The sequence below is a fragment of the Erpetoichthys calabaricus genome, chromosome 1, assembly GCF_900747795.2.
Source record: "Erpetoichthys calabaricus chromosome 1, fErpCal1.3, whole genome shotgun sequence".
Lineage (NCBI taxonomy): Eukaryota > Metazoa > Chordata > Cladistia > Polypteriformes > Polypteridae > Erpetoichthys > Erpetoichthys calabaricus.
The window spans coordinates 99055783-99082982 of record NC_041394.2 but is presented as its reverse complement, the minus strand read 5'-3'; the positions used below and the strand labels follow the sequence as shown (position 1 = coordinate 99082982).

Sequence of the window (27200 nt, the reverse complement as noted above, 5' to 3'; positions counted from 1 at the left end):
ATAAAATCCAAGGAGGCCCTCAACCTCCAAATCTATTGCAGTTATACTTCAGGGCTCAGTGATCCTGCTTTAGCAATACTTGCACAGCAGCGTACCTTGAGATCTGGAAGTCAGTGGGCCTTAACAGCTAGGAAAAGAAGACAAGCAGGATGCAAAAACAGTGGATGATTAAATCAGTAAATAACAGATATTAAGGGTAAATGAGTAGTGCTCAAAGGTTAAAAATAATGAGTCAGATGAGTATACTGTAGAGGGAAAAATAAGAAGACAAACCACTCTATTGTTTTGTCACAGTCAGGATAAGATCTAGTTTATGTATCGTGGGATACAGGCCGGACACAGACATGCAGACGTCGTTTTGTCACCCAACACACGTTTATTTACAGTCCACTATTTACAATTTGCACACACAACCCAGTGCCGTAGAACCAATCACCCTAAAGTCCAGGCCCTCTACACAATGCCTTTCTTCTCTTCAGACCACCTCCACTCCTCTCCTCCGAGCTCCATACTCTTCCACCCAACTCCAGCCATCGAATGGAGGGAGGCGGCCCCTTTTATACACACCTGGATGTGCTCCAGGTGTCTTCCAATGAGCTTCCACCGGCACTCCCTAGTGTGGCAGAAGTACCGGCTCCGCACCCGGAAGCACTCCGGGTGTCCCTGCTTCTCTTCCCCCCAGCACTTCCAGGTGTGGTGGAAGTGCTGAGGTCCAGGGCTCCAAAGGCATTGGGGCGCCCCCTGGCGGTGACCACGGGCTCCTACAGGGTTGAGCTTCAAAGCTCTGTACCCGTGGTCCCCATAGGTACCAGGGCGGTCGCTCCCACGTGGTCTGGGGAAGGAGTAAGTCCTCTTCCGGTCCTCCGGAGCGTCCCGGCTGGGTTGCCCCCCCAGCCACCTGCGACAGTATCATGGTTAAAAAAAAAATGTAGTCAAATAGTATTAGCCAAAGTATTCGATTTCAGTAATTAGATGAGTCAAAATGCATGTTAACCATTTTTTTAGTTTGTGATATAGTGGGTCCGCGGCCCAGAATAACAGGCCAGTTTTAAATAAATAATCGCCGCACTCACGGCTTAAAGAGGGGGCATGGTAGTGTGCCTGGAGCGGTTCCTGGGCACAATGCGGGATTGGGTGTTTCCACACTGAAGTGACTAGTTGAAAAAGCTGGATCAGAAATGTAGAGGTACAGATATGTACTAAATATTAGTCAGCTATACAGTATACAGTAGATAGTTGAGAAAAAATATTTAAATGAATAATTATGAATTGCAGCACAATGAGTAATGCACATTTAAAGTAGATTTCAGTTCACTCATCAACCTATTCATTTCAAACCAACTTATTTCACTTTGGATAAATCAGATTTGTTAATTGTAATTTGAGGGCTAAAATTTACATTTTTTAATCAAAGCTGGGATTACCAGTAATTATTCAGTATCCTTTGACATACTTTGGTACAACTGGCCTGAGGTAACAAGAACTTCAAGAGACTAATACTTTTTTATTGCTTTGGTATCTCAAGCCATTTACAACAGCAATTTCTTATCAGGATAACATCTAGGTCCTCTTGTCGATGAGAAGACATTACATGCTTCCCCTTAAAGCTGCAACCTTACACTAATGTGTGAGTAAACATGTAAGTAATGTGAGTTCCTGCTCCATGATAAAAAGCTTTTTGGGTTGCAAAATGATCCTGACCTGCATCTTGTCATGTAGAAAGTAACAAATGCATAATACAGTTTAATGAGTACTATAAAAGTGAGCCCACTCTTAGGTGGCCTCATGAATCCTAAACAGCAAGGGCAGGAGCTGCTTTGATTTGAATGAAGAACTGCAACTCATGAATAGAACTCACCCTGGCATATCCTCTAGTCCAACATCATCATTGTGTATACCACACATACCTCTCCTTATGCCCAACAGCACTCAGAACAGTTCCTTTAGCTCTCACAGTAAACCAAAGATAAAGATCCTGCAGTGTCGTGGAATGCTTGCCATCTTGTTGTCTTTTATTTTGCTTTACCTATGCTATGAAGATTTTTTTCTGTCCTTTCAGGATGGATTCTTCTTACCTGCAATACACCTGGGCCTACAGAATGCGCTGCTAGGAACTGGTAATCTCTAAGACTGGTTCAGCATCTTGTTCTCTGAGCACAGGAGAAATGTCAAACCGTTTGGCTACGAAGCCACCATTAATCCCATTACACAGCACAACTGCTTTCATATACATTTTGTGACTCTAGGGTACTCTCACCTAGCTGTACAGACTTTCAAAATTCCACTGATTATTGTACAATGAATAGTAGAGTTAAGATTTTGGTGCACATGTTCAGCGATTGTAAAATTACTGCACTGAATTCCCCCACAATTATGCAGGGTCAGTAATAGATAGGGTACATAGATGGATAGATTAAATTCTGTTTGTTCCCCCTTGTTCAACTGGGCACAGTTTTGACCAGCAATGGTGGGTATGCCTGAGTTTCCAAATCTCCTTTTACTTGGTGCGTAATACAGGAAGCAAAAAAAGGTTTGCTCTGTAAAGGTTGATTAGTTTGTAAAGATTCTTAAAATTGACAGTATTTGTCATGTCTATACAGTATACTGCAAGTTCTATTTCTCCTTAACTGGGTTTCTTTCTTTGTTCATCTTTTCAGCATTTATTTTCAGTAATTTCTTATTTCAAGTGTTAAACTGTGCTTTTAAAAGCTACATTGATAAACATTTTCTGATTCATATGAAAAACAAAATCCCCTTAAATCAATTATTTCTTAACTTTGTTATTCGAAACTCACTTTGAACCTGTGAGCTTTTCTTATCCACATCTAAATAATGGAAATTCCAGAAGGACGCTTTTTGCAGGGTGAAACCATTTTTGCATGTAAAATTTTAATTAACATTTAAGGTTTACTTTGCTGAGTGACCTCACTTTCCCCAGTGTAGTCTGCTTTGATGATTAAATGTTTTACTATTCCAAATGTTACATTGTGAACAGACATTGAACCCTGTGCAATGAAAGAATTGTAATTACACCTACAGCAGTACTAAAGTGATACAGAGAAATCAGCAGCTAGCTGAATGCAGACATCTTTAAAATTTGGCAGACAGTTCCATTTTTAGAAACGTTTCCTGAGTCATATTTTGAGACAATCATCAGTCAGTTCAGGTCATGCAGAGGCTTGCAGTTCCCCCTGTGTAATGTTTTGTTCTTCAATATTAAAGCAAATCCAAGGCCATTCGGGAACTTTTTTCAATATGGTTCCCAATGTAGATAAAATAGGCTCACTTTTCCTGCCATCCTGCAATGGAAATAGTGGGCTTAAGAAATGGTTGACTTAATGTAAGAACATCACAAAAAGTAGCTAAAGTAGACAATTCTTTAATTAAAGGAGACTGCCTTAGCAATATGTGATCAAATTGTTTTTTTTCCATAGGGAATACTTGCAGTATAGTTTATTTTTATCTTCACGACCCTGATCATTCTTTGATGAAATTCCACGGTTTAGTCTTGCCACATTCATAATTAAAATGTGTATTTCGTAAGTCCTATATCAAAAATGGATCAACGACTCCCACTGAGTTCATTAATTTCAGTGCAGGAATTGGCAGGTTCCAACCTTATAGCATGCCAGTAAAAAACACATCATTCTATTTCATATTTCACCATAAAATCAGAGCTACCAAACCTAAATAAATACTTATGGAGTAAAAGTGAGTGCATACCAAATTTAGTACAACCTACAGAAACAAAACTTAAAGTTCAAACAGTTAAATTACTCTCTTCGGATTGTTGACTGAGCTTACTCTATTGAGAACATGGTTTCATGGAGAGAAAAGGAAGTGAAGTAATAAGCAGCTTTCAAGGATGAAAACTATGTGTGCCTGCCTACTGAAAACTGAGTGACATGAGAAGGAGGGCCATGGTGCTCAATTAGATGAAAAAGGAAAATTACAAGTGGATTGTTAGCTGTGGCAAGTATACCTTTCCATGTGAAAAAGAAATACAACATTTGATTTTTGCTACTTGCAATTCAAAACTTAAATGATGTCAACAACACATAATATAACTTTTTTCAGACGTGATTTATCCTTATCAGGGTTTGTGGAAGGCATATTGTATCCGCCTGGTATCAGCCACAAGGCACAAACCAACCCTGTATGTGCCACAATTCCACTGCAGTGCCAACTTACGCACAAACCCATTCAAACAGGTATGTTAGTTCCCCAGTTAACCTAATACACATATCTTTGAGACGTAGAAGGAATGCCTTAGCAGCCATAGAGAAACCTATGGGGACATGAGAATGTGCAGACTCCGCATGGGCAGGCAGTGACCCAGTGCTAGAATTGATCCAATATGCAGCAGTTCTGGCCATTGTACCAATATGCCAACAAAAAACAATAAAGGCCAATAAATTCTAATTTTGTTTAAAGCTGACAAACCATTAGCTATCTGCTATGTCTGAGCATAAAGGATAGCCTTGTAACCCATCTGCTTATTACTAACTACAAGACCACAAAAGACAATCAAGCAAATCATACACAAAAGCCAATACTTTTCAACAGCATGTGTAACTGAGGCTGGTCAATATTATGGGGACATCCCATTGCTTTTATGGTGTCAGTCTGTCAGCTTCCACTTCTCCTTGCATCCTCCCAGCAAATTACATTTTTTTAATTTCGACATCTTTGTAGTATGCCAAGTGGTGTCATGCCTTTCCTCTTTTACATATCCTATAGCCTTGTGTGACAACAAAATAAATCCTCAGTATAATTTATTGAAACAGCATGGCAGCAGCAGACCAAAATGGACTTTGTCCAAAAATGTTACACTGGTATACAGTGATTTTGGTGCCAACGATGTCTGAATGGTTTTATATTAAGTTTATGGTGCTGATTAAGAATATGACTTTGGTTTTGCCAGATTGGCTCTAGTTTCTGAGATATTTAATAGTTAATTAATTAATTAACGCAACACGTTTGAAAAGCATTCAGAGTTGCAAGAATATTTTTATTTTATTTACAACTAGTAAGTAAACAGTCTAACATCATGCAAAAAAGAAATTAAAAATATCTAATAGTGACAGGAAAAAGTTATGTATGATTTGATTAATTAATACAATATTAATTAATTATTAATTGTTATTAATGTCAATGCTTCAAAAAACACTGTTTATGCGATTTCCTTTTATGTGTGTCATCAGGACAATCACGTTGGAGACTCCAACAGTAGTCTGTCATCATGTGTATGTCCCATCTGCCTTGATATCTATCCTCCATCACCTTCATATCATGGTGGAACCTCTCGCCTTGTTCCTCGCTGAAGTCTCCAAGGTTATCTGGAAATCTGTTTAAATGGCTATGGAGATAGTGCATCTTTATGCTCATACTAACTCCCAAATTTCTGAAGTTAGCAAGCATATCTTGCACCAATTCTTCATAATTGTCTGCCCTGTGATTACCTAAGTAGTTCTCCACAACAGAGACAAAACTCTTCCAGGCTGAAGCCTCAGTGTCATTCATGCATTTGGTAAAATTGGAATCATTCATGAGCTTACGAATCTGAGGACCATCAAAGATTCCAGCTTTTAGTTTTTCCATGCTCAGTCCAGGGAATGATCTACAAATGTACTTGAAGCAATTGCCTGTTTTCTCCAAAGCCCTAACAAATTGCTTCATCAATCCTAGCTTAATATGAAGCGGTGGGAGAATGATTTTGTTCTTGTCCACCAGTGGCTTGTTGATGATATTCGCAGTGCCAACAATCATTTCTTCCCTTGTAGGCCATGACACTTTGTTCAATGATCTTGATTTGCCCTGCTATCTCAGAGGCACATGAAGCATGGGTATTTTGTGTATCCAGATTGCTATCCAAGCAAGAAGTTCACCATCTTCAGATCAACACAATTGACCACTGATGTTCATGATAACGGATTTTCTGTAATATGATTTTTACATTTTCATATTCTTCTTTAAGTTTTGTTGAGTGAGCAATGGGAAGAGATGCATAACAGTTACCATTGTGCAAGAGAACACATTTCAGGCTTCTAATGGATCTGTCTATAAAAAGCCGCCAGTCTTCTGGTCGATATTCTGTTAGTCCCATTTGAAGAACAATTCCTGGGATATCATTGCAGTATACAAGTTCTTCCTCTTGGTTGAAATATCGGAGAAGCCTCTCTTCTCTTGTCCGATAGGCTGTAATTTTAGCTTCCGCCTTTATAAGATTTCATTCATTTAAGTCTGGACGCTAAAAGTTCAGATGCTTGCTTGGACAGATGTAAGTCTCGAATCAGGTCATTGAGTTCTTTTTGGCTTAATGGTTGAGGCGTCGAAGAGCTTCCCTAAAATTCACTTCCACTGCTACTACCTGCTATACACTCCAATCCCTGCCTCTCTTCAGAGTCTGACAGTGGCTGGTTTGGTAGTCTGGTAAACACTGGTATGGGAACGTCATTGCCATATGGAATAGGTCATCTTGCTGATTCCAAATCAGGATAATCCCACCGAGCTTTCTTGTAACAATTAAAGCCTTTAATCTTTACAACATAAAAATAACAATCGTCATGGTGGTTTTTCGGTTCTCTCCATACCATTGGCACACCAAAGTTTAAACTTTTTCTTTCACCTTTTGTCCACTGTCGTAGGTGCTCCACACATGTTTTGCAAACCATACGTGGAGCCCAAGACTTATCCTGGTCTCCATGCTGTACAAAATATGCCAGGTATACTCGATGCAAGTCTGTGATATTTCTTCTTTGTTTTTTAACCATGTACTCTCGACAGATGTAGCAGAATACATCAGGATTGTCGATGCAGTCTCTTCTTGATGAATCATAATTTTTACATGTATTTATATACTTATTAAGACAGAACTTTTTGGGTATAAACCAAGACTGGGTTAACAAACTTATACTGTAGCCAACTTCTTTCCTCTGCAAATTCACAGTTGCAATTCTGGCTTCAAAAAGTTGCTTTTATAGCATTGTAGGCCTACAAATTGAAATACAAAATAATTATATGGGATGTTTCATTACCTAAGACACTGTTAAAGAGTCAAAAGACAGATCAGAAGCTATTGCATTTGTTATCACACACAAGTCGCATTGGGGGAATGCATTATTTTCATGGATGTCCATTATCTCATCAACTAGAACCAATTCAGAAAAAGTAATGGGATTTTTGAATTCAGCACCCTCAAAATACAATAAATCCATTCAAAAAACTTTGGCACCTGAAAAAAAAAATTTTTTTTTGTACACCTGTGATATGAGTTACAGTTCTCCATAGACAATCCACAAACATCAATTAACAATATGTTATCAGCTAACATAATTTTTACATCACCTGTCTTGGAATCTAATGTTTGTGAAAGCTATTGAGTCACCACAAGTTTATTTGGGCTTGGTTTTTAATTACATAATGTGCCGTTAAAAAGCATGCATTGCATTTTATGTATTCTACTAATGTATGTAATTACATTCTATTATCAATGTTTTAAATATCTAATTATTATAAAAATATTTAATAAATAAAAATGTGATATCTGTGTTCGATGAAGTAAATAAGGAAAAATTTAAAATGCTCCATCTTTCAAATCAGTTAACTACGTCCCCAAACGTACCTGAAATTTACAACATACACACAGTTTCTGATGTATTTTCTTACTGCTCATTCTAGTTATTTTTGCTTTGTTCAGTCCATTCACATCATGTCTCCAGGTCCCACAGTTACTATAACTTTGTATCAAATGCAGATGTAATCTACATCTTCCTGTGCTGACACAATGCCTCTGCACTTTCTTATGTCCACTGTCACACATTCAGGTCAGAGGATCACTTTCAGGGCTTGTCTGAGGTATGTACTACTCTTCCGGGATGAGAGGGGACACTCTCAGCAAAGGCCCCTTCCGGACTCCATCCCATACATTCCACGTCCGATGGAAGGAAGCATCACTTAGCTAACCAAGCAATCCGTAAGAAGGAGCTCCTTAGCCGAACAAGAAGAGAGAGAAAAGCCTTATTGTTGCAAGCCCAAGATATCCTAATTTGTTAACGTTCTTTATGTTACTTGTGCCATCAAGCACCCTTTTAATTTGTCTTAAAAAAGACATTGATGTAAACAGGGATGGCCGGGTTTGGGTCCCAACATTTATTCTGTGAAATTGTCATTCCTTGCATGACCGCACCACCTAAATGATAAAGTTTGAAGCCTGAGACCAGCAAAGACCTGACATAGAATGTCATTGTCTGCACTATGTTCACACTCTGGCATGTACATAAAAGTGCAGGTTCAATTTTGTTAGCTCCCATTTGATCAGTTGTTTTCATGCAATCTACAATGTTTTATGGAATAAAAGAAATATCCATTTGAAACATCTCAGATTTGCACATCTTCTGCACCCATTCATAAACCATCTTGGCCTAATTCAGAGCTAAACCAAGTACAAGGCTGTCACTCATCACAATTTAGAGTGGCAGTCAAGCTAATCAGCACCTTTGTTGGATGCAAGAGGAAAACCAGAGAAAAATCTGCACGTTGTAGAGAAAAACTTGCCATCTCCTTAGATACAGTCACCAGGAGCTGTGACACAGAAGCACTGATCACTGCTCATCCCATCTTGGATGCGGAGAGGTGGCTAGGGATCTGCACTGGCAATCGGAAGGTTGCCGGTTCGAATCCCGTAAATGCCAAAAGGGACTCTGCTCTGTTGGGCCCTTAAGCAAGGCCCTTAACCTGCAATTGCTAAGCGCTTTGAGTAGTGAGAAAAGCGCTATATAAATGCAAAAAATTATTATTATTATTATTATTATCTTATGACAGCAACATTTATGTTGGTTATTAAGTCAGTATTATCACATGAGCTGTTGATAACATGTCTCCCCTTAATCTCTGTGTTGCTCTTTCAATCTTAGTGCATACTCTGCAGTCTCAGAATCAGACAAGTTGCTCTTCTCTGGTCTTTCATTATCCTCAATGAGTCCTCACTACTCCATTATATGGTTTAGATCACTATGCAGGCAGAAAGATGGCCACTGCAATCCAAGTACCAGTAATAACAGCATTTTACTGACATTTTCACATATTATTATATTGCTTCTCAATTACAGTACATTTATGTGTCTCTAACTGAGTAGAATATTACTTTTATATCAGATTTTATGTAACATCTTGGAATGTTGACATGTGGAACAGAATGCATTAAAGCAAAGCACTTTGCCACACAACCTATTTAACAAAACCGAATCATTCAGAGAAATAAAAAAATGGATGTTTTCAGCACATGACTTTTATATGTGTAAAATAATGAAGGCCAGCATTTGATTATGCAGATTGAAACTGTAAACTCACACCTTGTTGAAAAAAAAAACATAGTTTGCTTCCCTAGTTGTTCTGTACTTGACCTACAAATGTACTGAAAAATACAAAATCATTATCTGTGTAGAGCGGAATCGCTCCAATAGGTAAATAGGCCTCTAGCATTTTACAGTTCAGATAGCTGTGCCAGGTTTCATTCAGATTGAGTGATTAGTTTTTGAGTTATTATAGCCACAGACTCACATTCTGACACACAGACCAACAAACATCCTTGGGAAGTGGTCAAATGATGTTCAGAAATGCCTAAAATGTGTAAATCTATTGAAAACTCAAAGTCAAAATTTTGATCCCCTTACAGTACTTACAGTATAGAAGTAAAGGAAAAAGTCTTAACTATCTATATATTATTTTAATAGATTACATTACTGTATGGATCATTTTTCGCTTATTCACTGTCAGGTAATTCAGCTATTTATGAATAAAATATATTAGTTTCAACTCAATCAATAGTAATGGAGAAGATTATTTGTGGGTGTATCTCTGTTTGCTTTGCATCCTGTAGATTACACTTCCATTTTGAGCCGCTGTAGGTAATCCAAATCAATGATGTGAATGACATTTGAATTTTAAATTGTTGTGCCAGGGTGCACCTGATCCAATTTTATGTTAACACCATTTGAAAGCCATAACTGAAAAATAAGTCACTCATCCTACATTATAAGACCATAAAATAGGAAAATTGCTTGTTGCTGTGAGAAAAAATGTGTTATGTTTAAGGTCAGCAAACTAAGTATGATTTACAAGTTACTCAACAGCTCTCAGAAAACTTGTGAAAAACTGCAATTGTTACATAAGATTTGTTAGAAGTGTGATTTTCATATGATGCTTTAATAATCATCTTAACATAATAAAAAATCTGCCAATATGCATGTATTTACATTTATTTCTGTTTACATTTGACATGATCTTTTGAGATTATTGCTATATTTTTCTTTTTTTGTTTTAATTTAATTAAACTATTCATTTAATAGGACAACACATAAGTGAGTCTCAGGCAACAGAGCCTTGCGTTTAAATCCTAACCCTGGTTACTGTTCATGTGGAGTATTGCATTCTTCCTGCATCTGTATGGGTTATTCTCTGGGTGTTTGCGTTTTCCTCCCACATCTAAAAGGTGATTAGGTGTAACGAAAACTGGAAACCGAGCCAGTGTGTATGTAAGTTAGTTACTAATTTAATTAAGCAAGAAAATTATTATATCATATATTTGAAGAGGAAAGGGAACTGTGCAGGAATGCTGACCGCTTCAGTAATGCTGTAAGAGAGGATGCAGAATAACACAGCAAGTAGCCCTGTCACGATGCAGCACTTGTACAGCAGTTTGTAATTCAGGCATGGCTCCATCTATGCGGAGCTGACATGTTCTCTCAATTCTTGGATGGATTCCCTCCAGAGAGTGTAGTTTGCTACCACAATTCACAGACATGGTGATTAGGTGGATTGGTTAAAGTGACTGGGAGGGCATGTCTGGGGGTGTTCTTCCATTGACTGCTGGGTGGGCCTTTTCTTTGATATGGATGTTTGGAACAGTTAGCGCAGTATTTTGGTTAGGGATTTTGAATTTAAATCCTTATATTGCACATTTGATTCTGTCCTTAATTCACAGTGTGAGGCCTGAGCAAGTTACTTAACCTGTCTGTGAGACAACTGTAAAAACGTATGCAAGCAATGGAATTGTATCCTCATTTCGTAAGTCACTTTGACTAGAGACATCACCGTAATAGCTGTAATAATAGTACAATATTATTTCCAATTCACCTTTTATTGGAAAAGCAATTATAAAACAGTTTTTATTTGAATTTGAATTGATTCTTGTTAAGCACAGTTCCATTTATGATAACAGCAAGCTCAACAATAATTACCAATACAATATGAAAAAAGAAACACAATATAAGCACAACTCATAAGGTGATCAAAATGTTTTCAGCATGACCTATTAAAAAAAAAAACGAATTTTTCAGTATATTTCTCATGATCACTAATAGACTTGTTTTACCATCACTCAGACACAATATTTAACTAGCTTGTGCAGCCACTCATCTGTAGCTGACTCAAGATGTTCATCATTGTCATCCCTCATCTCATGGGTGTAGCTCTTCAGGTTCGGGAACGAGTGGTAGTCACTCAGGGCCATATCTTGAAAGTAGGGTAGGCATGGAATCTCTTTGAATCCATGCTTTCAAACCAGCCTTGTGAGAGTTGGGCACTGTCATGAAGCAGAAAGGAGCTGGTCAACAGTTTTTTTTCATTGACTGGCACCAGCACCATGTTTAATTGTTGATGAAGAATTGTTTCAGCTGACCCACAACTTGTCTACAGTGTTTTTTGTCTCACACATTATTATTTTTTGATTCTGCATTATGATTCACTTCATAGTGGCAATCGTCTCCTATTGAAGTCAAAGGCAGGTCCACTTTGAATTTTGCAGTCCATCTCTTTTCTGTGGCAGGTATATCAAACAAGCAATAATGAATCTCGGAAGGTATATTGTTCTCTAGTGTTAGACATCTACAGTTTTCAACAACAACAAAAAACATACGCTATAAACCACAAATGCTAGAGAAATGAAAGTTATATATTTTTTGCAATAGAAGCTAATCTTTGGCCTTCTACAAAACTATATACATTTAAATGCCTTTAGTTTTAACAAAATGAATCTATTCTAAAGTAAGGAGTTCTCATTCTTGATTTAAATGATGGAAGTTCAGGGACACTATGACTTGGAGGACAACAGAAACTCACATCCAATTCTATGCCCCAGGAGGAATTATGTCTGGGACTCCTTCCATTGTAATGGGGCATAGTCATACCTATTGGTGACATGGACCACAGAAAGCATCTGCACTTCAGGGGCTGCACAGCACCTCAGTTTGGGAGGGTTCTGATATACCAAGATTGCTTTAGGACTCTCTCCTACAGGACTGGATCACCATTTAATAATGATATAAAGATTGCTGAAAATCATTGAGAGTTTATTTAAAATTGACACAAATCACAACTCCGTATTGGCATCACAACCTAAAAAAGCAGAATTGCTTCATCACATTATAGACTTGAGTAAATGTGTCCCGGCAAGAAACCGTAAATGTTCCTTCTTTCTTTTACTGACTTAGTGGCTCTGTTTCTCTTTACCATACTCTAAGAATAATGTGATTTAGCATGTGGAATAAAAACAAAATCAGGTATCATATAATCTGTGCCTTTATTATAATTTATTCAGTATTCTTCCTGTGGGTGGCACAGAAAGCATGAAATGCTGAATGTTGAATAATATTAAAAACTTCAGTGTTCTTGAGATGATGTGGACCTGAACTCTCAGTGCTTTCCACTTTAGATTTTGCTTATTGCAGTTTTGCTTTAGCCTAGCTATTATGTACTAAAACTGTTCTTTGCTTGTGTCTAAGAAAAATAAAGCCATATATTTAATTTCTTTTCATGTTTCTATCAAATCACAAGACTGTTTCTCTCAATCCACTGACTTCTTAAAGAAGCATAAGTTATGTGTAAATATCTGGAAAATATCTGAAGACATTAAACAAGAAAATACATTTGAAAGGCAAGCAGACTTCTGAGGCAGATTAAATGGTTATTATGTAAAGTCATTTCCAATATAATCTACAACAATAATTCACCATGGTTTTATTAACCTAGGAGTAGTGGATGGCAGCAGGCTATTCACAACAGCCTCTTTGCATTAAATTGGTATGCTACTAAAGCTAAAATAAAAAATGTACCACTTTTTTCTTGTCATTTCAATCTTTCATTTCCTTTCCGTGCTTTTCATTTTATTCTAGGAATGTATCTTTTCAAATTTGTTGAAATAAGCTAGAGCAAAGTCTGTAAAACAAATTGGAAGTTTGGTTGGCATAACATTATAAGTCATTGTTCTAGCTACTGTTAATCAAGTGCAAATAGATTTGGAGCTTTTGAGTTCAGACATATTTTTGTTTTAATTGTCAGGCTGTTTCCAGATATTCTACAGGGTTGTACTTGTACTGAATGTACTAAAATTGAAGCAGCTCTCCACATATAATGCTTTTTGCATAATTTTCAAACTCTTATTTTTTTATGTCACTTACAGGAAAATCATCGAGGTGAAGATCATTGATGATGAGGAGTATGAAAAGAACAAAACGTTTACAATTGAACTGGGAGAGCCTGTGCTAGTGGACATTGGCCAGAAGCATGGTAAATATTAACTGTAGTTGAGATATTGACATACAGCTTATGTTTAATTTAATAGAGAGCAGAACTATTCATAAATGTACATGCTATATTGTATATACAGTACACGTGCAACATCTATAAGTAAAGAAAGTGACAAAAATAATCTTATGCTCATTGACATAATTTTGAATGCATCAGTTATGTTCAGTAACTTTTAGATTAGCATTTGAGAGGGATTGGGATTTTTTAAAGGTACCTATATGAGATTTTCTATTCTTGTTGTAAGTTATATGTAGTAGTAGTGGTAGTAGTAGTATTATTTTATATAACGAGTACAATGAAGATGTAGTATTCATGGTACCGTAGTTGTATTATTCTTATGTAGGTGCCATATTGTATGTTTGGAGAATACCATCCACAGGTAGATATTCTGCTACATTACTGGAGGTCACAGGAAGATCAAAAAATATATGCTCTCAATGCAAAGTACAGTATAATTAATATTATCCTGCACAGTGGCTTTAGGTTTTCGTTCCATCCTGATTGCTTAGTTAGTAACCAACCCTTGCCGACATCAGCCCTTATTTAATTTTTTGGCTTGTTAATCTGCAATGTAATGTTCTTATATTGTAGATTTTCTTCCTTTCCAAGGAAATCATCCAAACGATTTGAAGCCTAAAATGAATCCTTTTCAGTCTGTCACATTTTTCTCTTAAGTGTTTCATTAAACCAAATAATGCATGATGAATCCACACAGGTGTAAATGAAACAAGTTAGATGGATAACTGCTGGCTCCTTTTGTCATTTGCATCTTATTGCTAATAAGGATCCATTAAAAACACTGAATGCATCTGTTTAAGACTGAAATAAGCAATTACAGGTGGGGAACCTTAACAAGCGAGACCACCAAAGTGAAGCAGAAAAATGTCAATTGAGCAATAAGTGCTTCATTAGCAATAATGGACTCCTCATTAAGAAACTGGATTAGTAACAAAAACCTGTACCCACTGCAACCCTCCAGGACTGACATTGCCTACCCCTGTCCTACAACCACAATAAAGTCAAATTTATACTGTGTAGATGTACTGAAAGTCATTATTGAACAAGTTGTTCAAAAAAGATATGTCAGAATCTAGGATAATCTGAATACTATTTTAGCTAAGTTTGACATTTTATGTCCATCTTTGTTATTTTTAACCTGACTGACTCTTTTAGGAGTAGTGCAGTGGTTACACTGCTGCCTCACAGATTTAGCATCCAGAGCTTGAAACCTGCACCTGGGATGTTTTTTCCATGGAGTCTACATGTTCTTGATACATCTGCATGGGTTTCCCTCTCACATCCCCAAGACCAAGGTCAATTGGTAATTCTAAATTGGGTGTGTGCATGAGTGGGCCACGTAATGGCCTAGAGCCCTGTCTGGAGCTGTTTCCTGCACAATGCTGCCAAGATTGATTATACAAGAACCTTGAGAACCTGAATTGGATTAAGATGGTTTGAGAATATTTTTAAAAAATTAATGGGACTTCATATAAATGAATAGTTTTCTTGCCAGGCTGTTATCACACAACAGCGTCTTCACCTCACCTCACCTCACCTCAGCATCTTCATCTCATCTAACATCCTCTTGTTAATGTAATCATTGAATTTCAGTCTCCCTTTGTCATTAGAGATCCCTGTTTACCTTGATCAAGTTTTTCAATTGCATAGAGGGTGCTCATTTGTCAATCAATTTCTGGGTTATTCTAAATGCATTTTGCTCCTCCTTTTGAATATTTGAAATATTTTTTACATCTGTAAATTTTAATAGACCACTCCATCTGTTCCTAGCTTGCTAATTTGAAGCTATAATGTATGCAAAGCTGGCTTAAAGGGCTGTCACATAAAGCATGATAAACTGCACATATCAAACTAATTGTGCAGGTCGGGGTGAGCCAGAAATGAAGCGGGCATAGTGAAAAGCAATCCATAAAAGCAAGAAAGAAAGGTCATGGGATAGCTAAGAAATATACTGGCCAAAATCATAAGATGCAAAATTGAAACAGATCACAAAAAAATAAGCAAAAAAACATTACAATGACTGCAAGGTGTGTCAGTGTGAACTGCAACTTTCAAATGGGTTGCTGAGTATCATGTGGGCCTCTACATCGCTTTTAACTTGTAGATCAAGGAGATTGAGTGAGGAGCCTTATACACTGCAGCCATTGCCATGAAAACCATGACAGATATTACTTTTATATCATTCCTAGCCTGTATCATAAATCAATCAAGTCTTTTTCCACCTCTAGCAGCTCTAAAAGATAAATGTGTCACTTGAATCAGCCATGTAATAAAAGCAAGTTCTGATCGCATGATTGCAAGCCTGCTGCTTCCCAGTAGTTTGAAGTGGTGGGATTAGGGGTCAACTAAGTGTCAGTAACACCACTGTGTTGATACTTGGAATTTCTATTTTTCTCCAGCTCAATACTAGATCAGTGAATTCACTTGTCCAATCTTTTGTGGTGAGTTTTATGAAAATTTCTTTCATGCTACTATGTGATTGTGAATGAGTACTTTTTGCTCTCAAAAACAAGCAAAGTGGAACTCTTCACCTTTATGGCAAGGTAAACTCTCACTGATAATAATGTTGCTATTAAATATACAGTACATATAATTACAGTTATGATATACACTCACCGGTGACTTTATTATGCACACCTTGCTAGTATTGGGTTTGACCCCCTTTTGCCTTCAGAACTGCTGTAATTTTTCATGCATAGATTCAACAAGATTCTGGAAACATTCCTCAGGGATTTTGGTCCATATTGACATGATAGCATGATGCAGTTGCTGCAGATTTGTTGACTGCACATCCATGATGTGAATCTCCCATTCCACCACATCCCAAAGGTTCTCTATTGGATTGAGATCTGGTGAGTGTGGAGGCTGTTTGATTATAGTCAACTCATGCTCAATAGACCAGTTTGAAATAATCTGAGCTTTGTGACATGGTGTGTTATCCTGCTGGAAGTAGCTATCAGAATATGATTACACTGCAGTCATAAAGTCAGTCATATTTTCCCCTTGGGATTAATAAAGTATCTATCTATCTATCTATCTATCTATCTATCTATCTATCTATCTATCTATCTATCTATCTATCTATCTATCTATCTATCTATCTATCTATCTATCTATCTATCTATCTATCTATCTATCTATCTATCTATCTATCTATCTATCTAAAGGTTTAGACATGGTCAGGAACTATACTCAGGTAAGCTGTGGCATTTAAATGATGCACAATTGGTACTAAGGGGCCCAAAGTGTGCCAAGAAAATATCCCCCACACCATTACATCACCACCAGTATCTGAACCATTGATACAAGGCAGGATGGATCTATACTTTCATGTTGTTGACGCCAAATTGTGACCCAAACATCTGAATTTTTCAGCAGAAATCAATACTCATCAGACTAGGCAATGTTTTTACAGTCTTCTGTTGTCCAATTTTTACGAGCCCTTGTGGATTGTGGCCCCAATTTCCTGTTCTTAGCTGACAGGAGTGGCACCCAGTGTGGTCTCCTGATGTTGTAGCCCATTTGCTTCAAGGTTTGACGTGTTGTGCATTCAGAGATGCTCTTCTGCATACCTTAGTTGTAATGAGTTGTTATTTGAGTTACTGCTTGAACCAGTCTAGCCGTTCTCCCCAGACCTCTGGCATCAACAAGGAATTTTCGCCCAGAGAACTGCTGCTCATTGGTTATTTTCCATTTTTGGACCATTCCCTGTCAACCCTAGAGATGGTTGTGCATGAAAATCCCAGTAGATCAGCAGTTTCTAAAATACTCAGTACAGCCCTTCTGGCAGCAACAACCATGCCACGTTCGAATTTAAATAAATCCCTTTTCTTCCCCATTGTGATGCTTGATTTAAACTTCAGAAGGTCGCTTGACAATGCCTAAATACATGCCTAAATAGACTGAGTTGCTGCCATGTGATTGGCTGATTAGATATTTGTGTTAACAACTAGTTAAACAGGTGCACCTAATAAAGTGGCGTGTGAGTGTATAAGCCTCTTGTGAAATGTGATTTTACCAATGAATTATTCTTGACCAAAATAATAAAAAAGAAAATGTGGCAAAACAATACCTATAATATGAAAAGAAACACTATACACAAAATCATGCAAATAAAAGCAGTAAGTCTACTATGCCCTCTGTAGTGCCACCCATATACTGTATGTGTCAATATTAACTGTGGTATGTGACCATTAAACCAGACGTACAGTATCTTGATTTGAACACATCCAGCTCTGGAGAAAAAGTATCCACATGCTCTGCAAAATCATCAGGCATGTAATCACCAAACACTACACTTGAAGCAAATAATATTTTAATTTGCAGGTGAAACTTTTTGAACTTGTCCACCAAAACAGAAAAAGCATCCCACTAGCTATGCCACTGGGAAGTTTTGTATACATTCTGTCAAACATGATTTATAAAAATCTCTTTGAAAAGAGGCAGTGATGAACTTGAAAATGAGTGCATTTGTCACAATGTGCATTTGTTGGCTCACTTTAAGTGTGCCCCCCAAAGTCATAGCGTATTGCTGTCCAGGAATTCTGTCTTATTTTTAATTTTTTACCAAACAGTCATTTTAGTTAAATTAATTTTAATTATGTAAAATGCATGCATTAAAAAAAATATATACATGCCTGGATTGCCCTTGGATGTGATTGTGATTACACACAATTTTCAATAAATGCACCGTCTAAGCTCCCAGATTTATAGTAGGCTAAGGCATAACTGCTGTCCAGCAGACACATTTTACAGGTTGATGGATCATAGTCTGGGTGAGGTGTTGCTCTACTATAGAAGAGTAAAAAATAAATCTGCTCAGATTGCAAAAGAACCATATGATGTGCTTTGGTTCAAGTGTTTTCAACAATGTTGTATTGAAGAGTTGCTGCAAGGTCTTGAATCCATCAGGCACTTGTACCAGCACCCATAAGACAATTTGCCTATCAGGTAAGAATGTTCTTCTTGCTGATATGTAGCCCAAAAATGCTGCAGAAAGAGCAGAAAAGGCACCATTTCCACTTCAGTGACATGGTTCGCTGAAAACAGCCTTCTCCAGACACAGCACATCAAATACTTTCTAAGAAGACAATAGTCTTGAGTAACCATCAGTTTAAAGAGAATTTAGCCATAGCACAATGAACAACCTCTACTTTTAGGGTAGGGGCACGGGCAGAATCATATGTGTAGGTTATAAAGTCAGTAATAGAAAAGACAGAAATTAAGAGGAATATTTAAGTTTAGGTTTTACAATACAGCAAATCTATACTGACAATATCATTAAAACACAACAACGGCCATTTTGTCAATTATCCAAAACATCTGCTTCAATCAGAGGTCAGCAGATAGAGGATGTTCATGCTAGAAGTAAGTGGAGTCAGCCATACCAAAAGAGATACCACAAAAGATCTACTAGACCACTTCATAAATTCACAAAGGCTGAAACAATCAGAATTCAGAAGCATAACCATTAGAAAACAGCATAGCTCATAAGAACATAAAAATGAGGAATCTATTTAGTCAATTGAGATTGTTTAACTAGCTAATAGATGATTTCTGCCAGTGTTTCATCCAGTTCATACCAAGGCATCTGATGCTAGACAATCTTACTGCATGCACTGCTTTGCAGAAAATATTGGCATCTCACCGTGAGCAAAAACGAGCAGATGCATACACTGATAAACTCATACTAAGTTTATAAATGCACCTTTCACAAGTAAATATGAATGTAAGATAGTGTGAAGGTATGTTCAGCATGTGCAGTAATGCCAAGGAAGTTCAGCTAATATTATGTTTCATTGAGGTGTAAACACATGACAAAAAACACCTAAAGAGCTATTCTTTACAGGTTTTTGTTTAGATTGTTGCTCCAAACCTCTTAACTTTTCATTTCCCAAACTCTTAATGGACATATTAAGTTACATTGTCAGTCTTTTTTTAAGTCTCATCTCATGTACTTAAGTTCCTCCACCATTACATGCATATGGGCGGAGTGGTGGCTCTGAGGCTAAGGATCTGCGCTGGTATCCCGAAGGTTGCCGGTTCGAATCCCCATCACTGCCAAAAGAGATCCTACTCTGCTGGGCCCTTGAGCAAGGCCCTTAACCTGTAATTGCTCCAGGGGTGCTGTACAATGGCTGACCCTGCGCTCTGACCCCAAGGGGTATGCGAAAACTACCAAATTCCTAATACAAGAAATTGTATAAGGTGAAATAAAGAACAAAAAAAAAAAAAAAAAAATATGCATCCTATAAGCTAAATAAGTGTTTTCCAGATTGATCTGCAGTCAGTGACATCCTTATGTAGCTGTACATTATCCTTTTAAGTTACTTTCTTGGAATTGGACAGTGAGACAAAGTTTGTACCTACTATCTAGTGAATTTCAACTCAACTTCCACTTCACACTGCCTGCTACTAAGACCTTAGATGATGTTGTTTGGAATGTTTCATCCTAAATGCACGTCCCTGGAGATTGCTGTTACACCATTTAGATGTTTCAGCACTGTACTATAACAGATTTTAATCATTAAAAACTGAATTTCTGCAACGTTCACAATGAGCTTTAAAAACCTGCAGTGTCTGCTAATAAATGCATGTGTCTATTTTGAAACCTACTCTTGAGATTAAATTTTATACAACGGTAGTTCATCACAGTATCTGTGAGGCGATGAGCGCACCTGCATTTGACAGTGTCTAGTCTTCTCTCTCATTTCTTCTACATGTGACAGCTACCCCATAACAAAAAAAAGCTTCATTTTGACAATTTGTTTGCTTTTTGAGGCTGCTTGTTAAATGAAATTTGAAATAACTGTCAGTCTGAATTGTCAGTGGATTTCAGGAGCTTGTTGCTCTTGTTGCTCCTTGAATATGATTTTCCATTAAGTATGGCTCAGCTAAAGTTTTCAGTGGTGGTGTTGTAGTGCAAGGTTTGTATGAAACATGCAATATTTATTAGATAATTATAGTCCATTATGAAAATGACTGAATGTGAAGATTTAAGTTATCCTGTAGGATAAAAATCTGTTTTTTTATTTTTACCTTACATTTCTAAGTTGTTTATTTTCCAGTAGGGTCTTTTAGGGTTTATTTTTCCAGTAGTACAGTAGGGTCTGCAGGGCACCCTCAGGACATATATCATTGGTTAGTTTAGGAATGCCTAGGGTTCACAAAAGAAAAGAATCTGTAACAGGGAGAGAACACATCTGACTGACACTACTTAGCTTGTTACAAATGTTAAATGAGCAAAAAAGTGAATAAAGTACCACAATAGAAATTGCATATACAATCAAGAGTGTTATCCATCCATCCATCCATTTTGTAAACCCTATCCTATTCAGGATCATGGGGAGCCAGTGCTCATTTTAACTTTATTGTACCTCAATGATAAAACCAACCATACACAACATACCAGGACATCCATGGGTACACTCAAGCACACCTTCAGTCATGCAGAATCCAACACACAAGCACAAAAATCTTTGGCATATCAGAGTAAAAACCCAAGTATAGCCTCAAGCAAATACAGACTGAACATGCAAACTCCACATGGTGATTCAAGCAATGTGTTCTGTGAAGCAGGATCAATAACCACTGGATCTGAGAAAATAAACTAAGTTGCCACTATAGATTACTGTGCCCTTCAATGTCAAGTACCTTGGGAGGCATAAGCAGATACTGATGATAGCCACTTGAATGGTACAACTAACACGGATCTCTAGTGAGGATAGCTGTTTTTTAGAAAGTCAAGAATTTTTGGCCTGGCATTGGTGTGACAGACAGTTAATATCTAGGTTAAACTTGTAAGTTTTATTAAGATAAAGTACAGAGGCCTTGTGCCTATTCATATGGAATAAAAAAGTAAGACAGGAGGAAAGAGGAAGATAAATAACAACAAACATTTTTAAAAGTAAATATTGCTTCAGGCAATTTATAAATTCAGGGCATAGTAAATTGTTTATATATTTTGTTTTGTGCAATTATAGGTTTATAGGGTAATCATTGTCTTGTATACAGAGTATAATGAAATGTACCAATCAACAAGTAGCACATCCCACTCTCCAGAGCCAAGATCAACTTTACTTCAAAACTTCTGTCTTACTTAAGAGAAAAAATCTCAGAAAATATTTGTCATAACTTATCAGCAACAAATTATATAACAAAGTGGCAACACATTCTTTTACTTCCACCCCTTATATCACTGACTAGTGTTTTGATTTTTGTATGCAGCATATAGAGAGTGTGGAAATAAAAAAGAAACTCCACAAAAATAAAGTTTTGGGGACTGTCCCCGTATATTGTCCTATGGACAAAATAAAACAAAAATGGCAAAATAATTGATCAAAGTACTGTATTCAAGCATTTGACAAAGTTCATGGAACAAGATGGCGTTTATATACAGAATTGAATTATGGGAACAGAAAATGGTTGGCAGGAAGTGATGTCATTCAGAATGGCCGGATGTGGTGTCATATCGGGTCGCCGGACATGACGTCATGGCGGCCATTTTGGAACCCGGAAGTAGAGGCAATTATTTTTCTTCGGGTTTTCTGTTGAGAGGTGAAGAGATTCAGCTAAGTACCACGTGATAACCCCTTATCTTGCGATATTTCACTCACCTTTAGGCTTTTTGACTGCCTCCTAATCGCACATGTGTGACAAGAGTTAGGACTGGAGACTGAACCTTGCCATTTACAGTCTGGACCTTTAGCACTAATTTATACACTCTTTGCCCTCACCACTGGTACACTTAGTAACCTATCAAGATTGATGTTTATTCAATTCATGGTTTCAGATATTCTTCACCACCTTGACACTTTCTGCTCTTTCTGATTTTTTTCAAAACTAACACATTATTTATAATTAATTGTTGAACAGGGCTCTCAACTCTAGGGATTTCTACCTGAACAACAGCAAGAGCTGAAACAATAAGTGAGCCCTAGTCACCAGGTAAAAAAAGGCTTGATTAAGGTGTTGGTTCATTTTTAATGTTGATGCGGTTAGCTTTCTACTTTGCTGATAGGTAAACAATCACCGTTATTCCCAACCTTGTTAGGTCTGGTTAAATTTTATTGTTTACTAACCTTGGTACCTGTTGCAGACAGGTAATAAAATATTTGTTATCCCTTGCCCTACAGGAACCTTCAGGACTTTTCCTCCGTATTTGCATATGTGTGAATGTCTCTGCACTGGCACTCCCTCTCTTGAGCGTGTTCCTATACAGCCTGCATCTCATACTCTTTCATTATTTATTTGTGAGACACCTTTCTCTCCTCCTGTCTGTTTCTTTATTTGCTGTCTTTGAAGGCAATGTTCTCTGGCTTTTGGTAAAGGCTTATACGCTTATACGCCTTTACTTCTCTTCCTCTTACTGCACTTCCTATTTTGTCTCATCATCAAAGCCAAACTGACTAATCAGATTGCTCAGAGAGACTGGACGCATAGTCCTTAGCATTTAATCATATAGTAGGGTTCTAAATTACCTTGACATAAAATCAGTTTAGCAATGCAAAGCCTTTATTGGGCTTTACAGTGTGGTGTGCGCTGATGTTGTGTATGATCTTGGTTCAGATGAAAAACATTGATTGTGGTTCTTTTTGTCACATGTTTGGTGTTCTTTAGTTCACTTTGGAAGATGCAATGATATCCTGTGACACTTCATGGGAGAAATAGTTTTAATATACCAGTTAAGTTCCTGAGGTTCCCATTTTGAAGTAAGGCTTCACCCTTTTCGTATAACAGGATAATATTGCCATTTTCCAGTCCTTTGGAATTTCCCCAGTGTGCAGTGACTTCCTAAAAATAAGCATCAAGGGTTTATATATCTACTCTTCAGCCTCCTTAAGAACTCGAAGGTAAATTTTATCTGGTCCTGGAGATTTGTTTGATTTCAGCCTACTTAATCTCAGCAGTACATCTCGCTCTATAATTTCCAAATCAATCAGTACCTCCTTAGTAGTCCCATTTACCGCTGGGAGGTTATCTGCTTACTCACTTGTGAAAACCTCAGAAAATGCAAGTTTAGGGCATCCACTATTTCACTGTTTGTATTTTTAATTCCCTTTTACCAGTCCTGATGCTCTGATGTTTTTTTACTACTAATCTCTACTCACTTCTGAGGTAATACTAGGTAGTTTTAATGAAGATTCATACAGCATTACTGCAATATATAAAAAATATCTAAATGAATTAACTCTGTGGCCTCCTTAGCATTATGTTTACCCCCAGAAAACAAGCCAGAAATGTTATTATCCATAACAGAAACATTTAAATACCAAAACGTCATCATGAATACAATACAAAGGTATGTTTAGTGTCCACTACTGTACTGATGCAGATTTAGTACATGTTCTTTGTTTTGAAACAGTCACCAATGCATAGCCCAACATTGCCCAGAATAGTAGAAGATTGTTTCTTTGCACACTTTTCTTACAAGATTTTTTTCTGGTGCTTGCACATGACAGGATAGAATGTCACAGACTGAACTTCACGATCAATGCGTCCCTTGTGTTTTTGTAGGCTACCACAGCACAAGGCTTAGTGACTTCCACATTTCCCGTGAAATAAACATTGACAGTTACTGTATTATGAACAGTGCTTAGGGGGCTAATGTCTATCTTTTTTTGTCCTTTTGCTCAACTGCGATTATTGGGCCTTTTTTGCTTTGAAGCTCTTTGAACCATAAACTTCCTAGAACCAAATTCACTACCAATAGCTCAGCAGTTTGCTCATACAGTGCCATATGCATCATTTTCACTATCTGTATCAACATCTGGTGACCAGTTCACATTGTCAACACAATCACATGATTGAACTAACAGTTCAGTTTCAGTTTGTCCTAAAACTGGCTTTACAGCTTCTCATTTACATGTCATTGTGTTTTGGGTGAAGGTGAATTCATGAATATTGATGAGTTAATGTAGAGTAACAAAATGCATAGAAATATTCATGATTTTTTGTAGCATAATGTTATTTCATCCACTAGATGGCAGCAAAATACTATACCAAGAGTTATTTGGGCTTTAGATAGATAGATAGATAGATAGATAGATAGATAGATAGATAGATAGATAGATAGATAGATAGATAGATAGATAGATAGATAGATAGATAGATAGATAGATAGATTTACACTGTAAAATGGATCATTAAACAGGTTTAACCATATTAACATATAACTCTGAGCCCAAGTCACGCTCTGGGTTTAGCACCAAGGAAGTTAATAAATCTAGGGAACAATGGGAAAGGGATTTTTCAATTATAATCTCAAAAAAGGAATGGGAATCAACCATTCATAGAATACATTGTTGTTCGGTATTTGTCAAGCATTCCATAATTCAACTAAAATCTTTCACCAATCACATTTATTTTGTTTAAAATTGTCTCAAATGAGTCCAGACCAAATCTAACCTGTGAGTGCTGTCATCTATCCCTAGTATCAGTAGACCATATGTTTTGGGAATGTATTACATGGGAAATGCACAACTCTCTGCATTTCTTTTGATTTTAAATCAGTCCTAATGCATTATTGGTGGTGTTTAATATACAACTAGTTCTGATTAATGTGTGTAATGAGAAGTTAGTGGTAATATCAGATATCACTCTACTAGCCTGTAGACTTATATTGCTCAGCTGGAAAAATCCCAATCCACCTTCTATAACTTATTGGGAAAGCAGTGCATTCAAAACAACCCAGTCAAAATTTAATTTTAAAATAAGCACACTGAGATCACAAACTATTAAACTATTAACTGTTTTATCAAATATAAAGAAGTAGATAAGATGGGGTTGTCTACTCATGTTGCTCTCTTTTATTCTGCGGTGAGGGCTAAATATCAACTTTTTTTTGTTATTCTTTACATTGATTTAGAACCATTTTGTTGTGTCTATTATTTTTAATTGTTTTATTGAGCTATGCATTGTTATAAAGGTTTGTTTTTCAAATAGGATGATTAAAAAAACTTCACAGCTAATGTTATAAATAGAAAAAATGCATTCTTTGACAAAAGTAGTTTGTGAATGACAATAAAATGGAAACATCTCATACAGACAGCAAGGAGATATCACTTGGACTAAAAGAGCATATTCTAAAGCGAACAGATAACACTCCATTTCATAAAGCATCTTCCCTTTTATAGGTTTAATGCCTACTATTTATTCAAATTAAATGGGAATATTTACGGGCATAGCTGAAAAGAAGCTCAGGGGCTAGGTTGTGTGCCAGCCAAGATCACTTCAAAGACTATTTACAATTTGAAAGCACTTAAATGGAGGCAACTACAAACTGTATTTATATATTAGTGACAGGTAGAGCACAGATCTTAAATATTTAGAAAGAAAAACACTGTGCAGTGATACAAATGTATATTATTAATCATCACAGGGTAATGATGATCAAAGCGGACATTTCAGACTTCTTAAGGAAACATTATATAGGCTTGCAGGTATTTCGTTTTTTATTTTTAAATGAAGAAAGTCATGACCAAGGTTACATTCCTTCAAATTCATTGATTACATTGATCTAAATCCTTGCATAACAACAGCAGTTTTAAGAATTTTTTATTAAACCTTATCAGGGATTGTGGCATTATAAAATTAAGGCTGCCACATACCAGCAGATAACACATATGGGAGATGTGCTATCAGACACTATGCATGTTTCCTTGGTAACAGAGTATAAGCAGAACAACAAACTTGGCATTCCTGTGTGAAGCTGTGCAATTAAATCTTCCAGGAAAAAATTACATATATTAGGAATTTTGTGTGAGGACTCGTAATACTATTTATTACTATACTCCTTAGGTTTAATAAAAAAAATAAAGGCTTTTTCTGAAACCTTAAGTGAAATATGTATATTGTATGCTAGGTGTATTTTGCAGGGGACACACATTCCCTGAAAAAACCAGTCACAGCCACAAAACACTCAGATGTCAAAGTAAAGCAACGCATAGATTGACTTTTAATGCTGATTTGGTTACTTGAAACAAACAGTTATGAAGGCAGCATATCAGCATTGTCAAACAAGTCTCTTGTATTTGTCTGAGCAGAGCCAGAAATTTGTCAAGGGCAGCATTTTCATTTAACTTTTTTTTTAATGATGAAATAACAATTCAAAAAACTTAACATACACATCCAGTATGTTACTTATATACTACATAAAAGCTATGATAAATATTTTAATTTTAATAGTTTAAAATTGCATCCAAGACTCAAATCTTCACATCCACGTTTTTTAGCTGTGTGTAAGTCCACGGCTTTGGCCTTCAGTTTTCTCATTTTTACATATTGCCATAGGTGCCCACAATGAGGGTGCATTTCTACTGGAATGATACTATAGAAAAATCTGTTTGAAAAATCCATACTGTACAGTCTATTGAGATTATATTCTCTCTGTAGTTAAAAGTGGGATTCAAATCTGATCTGGCTGTGTAGCAATATCTATCTTGAATCTGCAAAATTAATATAAATGAATTCATCAGACAGATGCAACCTAATAAACAAACAAATAACAGCTACATGCTGGCATCAGCTTCTTTACAGTGCAGGACATTTGCAAATTGGTGATAACATTATGAGAGAGAGAGGTTGGGAGCATGAGC

The 27200-nt window shown here is 36.8% G+C and overlaps 1 protein-coding gene across 2 annotated transcripts in view; it reads left to right on the top strand.

Moving 5' to 3' along the window:
• The window catches only part of LOC114653683 (sodium/calcium exchanger 1-like), a 581045-nt gene that overhangs the window by 472935 nt on the left and 80910 nt on the right, over positions 1-27200 (top strand). For both annotated transcript variants that reach the window (XM_051932578.1, XM_028804143.2), the window contains exon 4: positions 13460-13566. In XM_051932578.1, coding sequence (XP_051788538.1) covers positions 13460-13566 — 107 coding nt within the window. The remainder of the gene's footprint in view (positions 1-13459; positions 13567-27200) is intronic.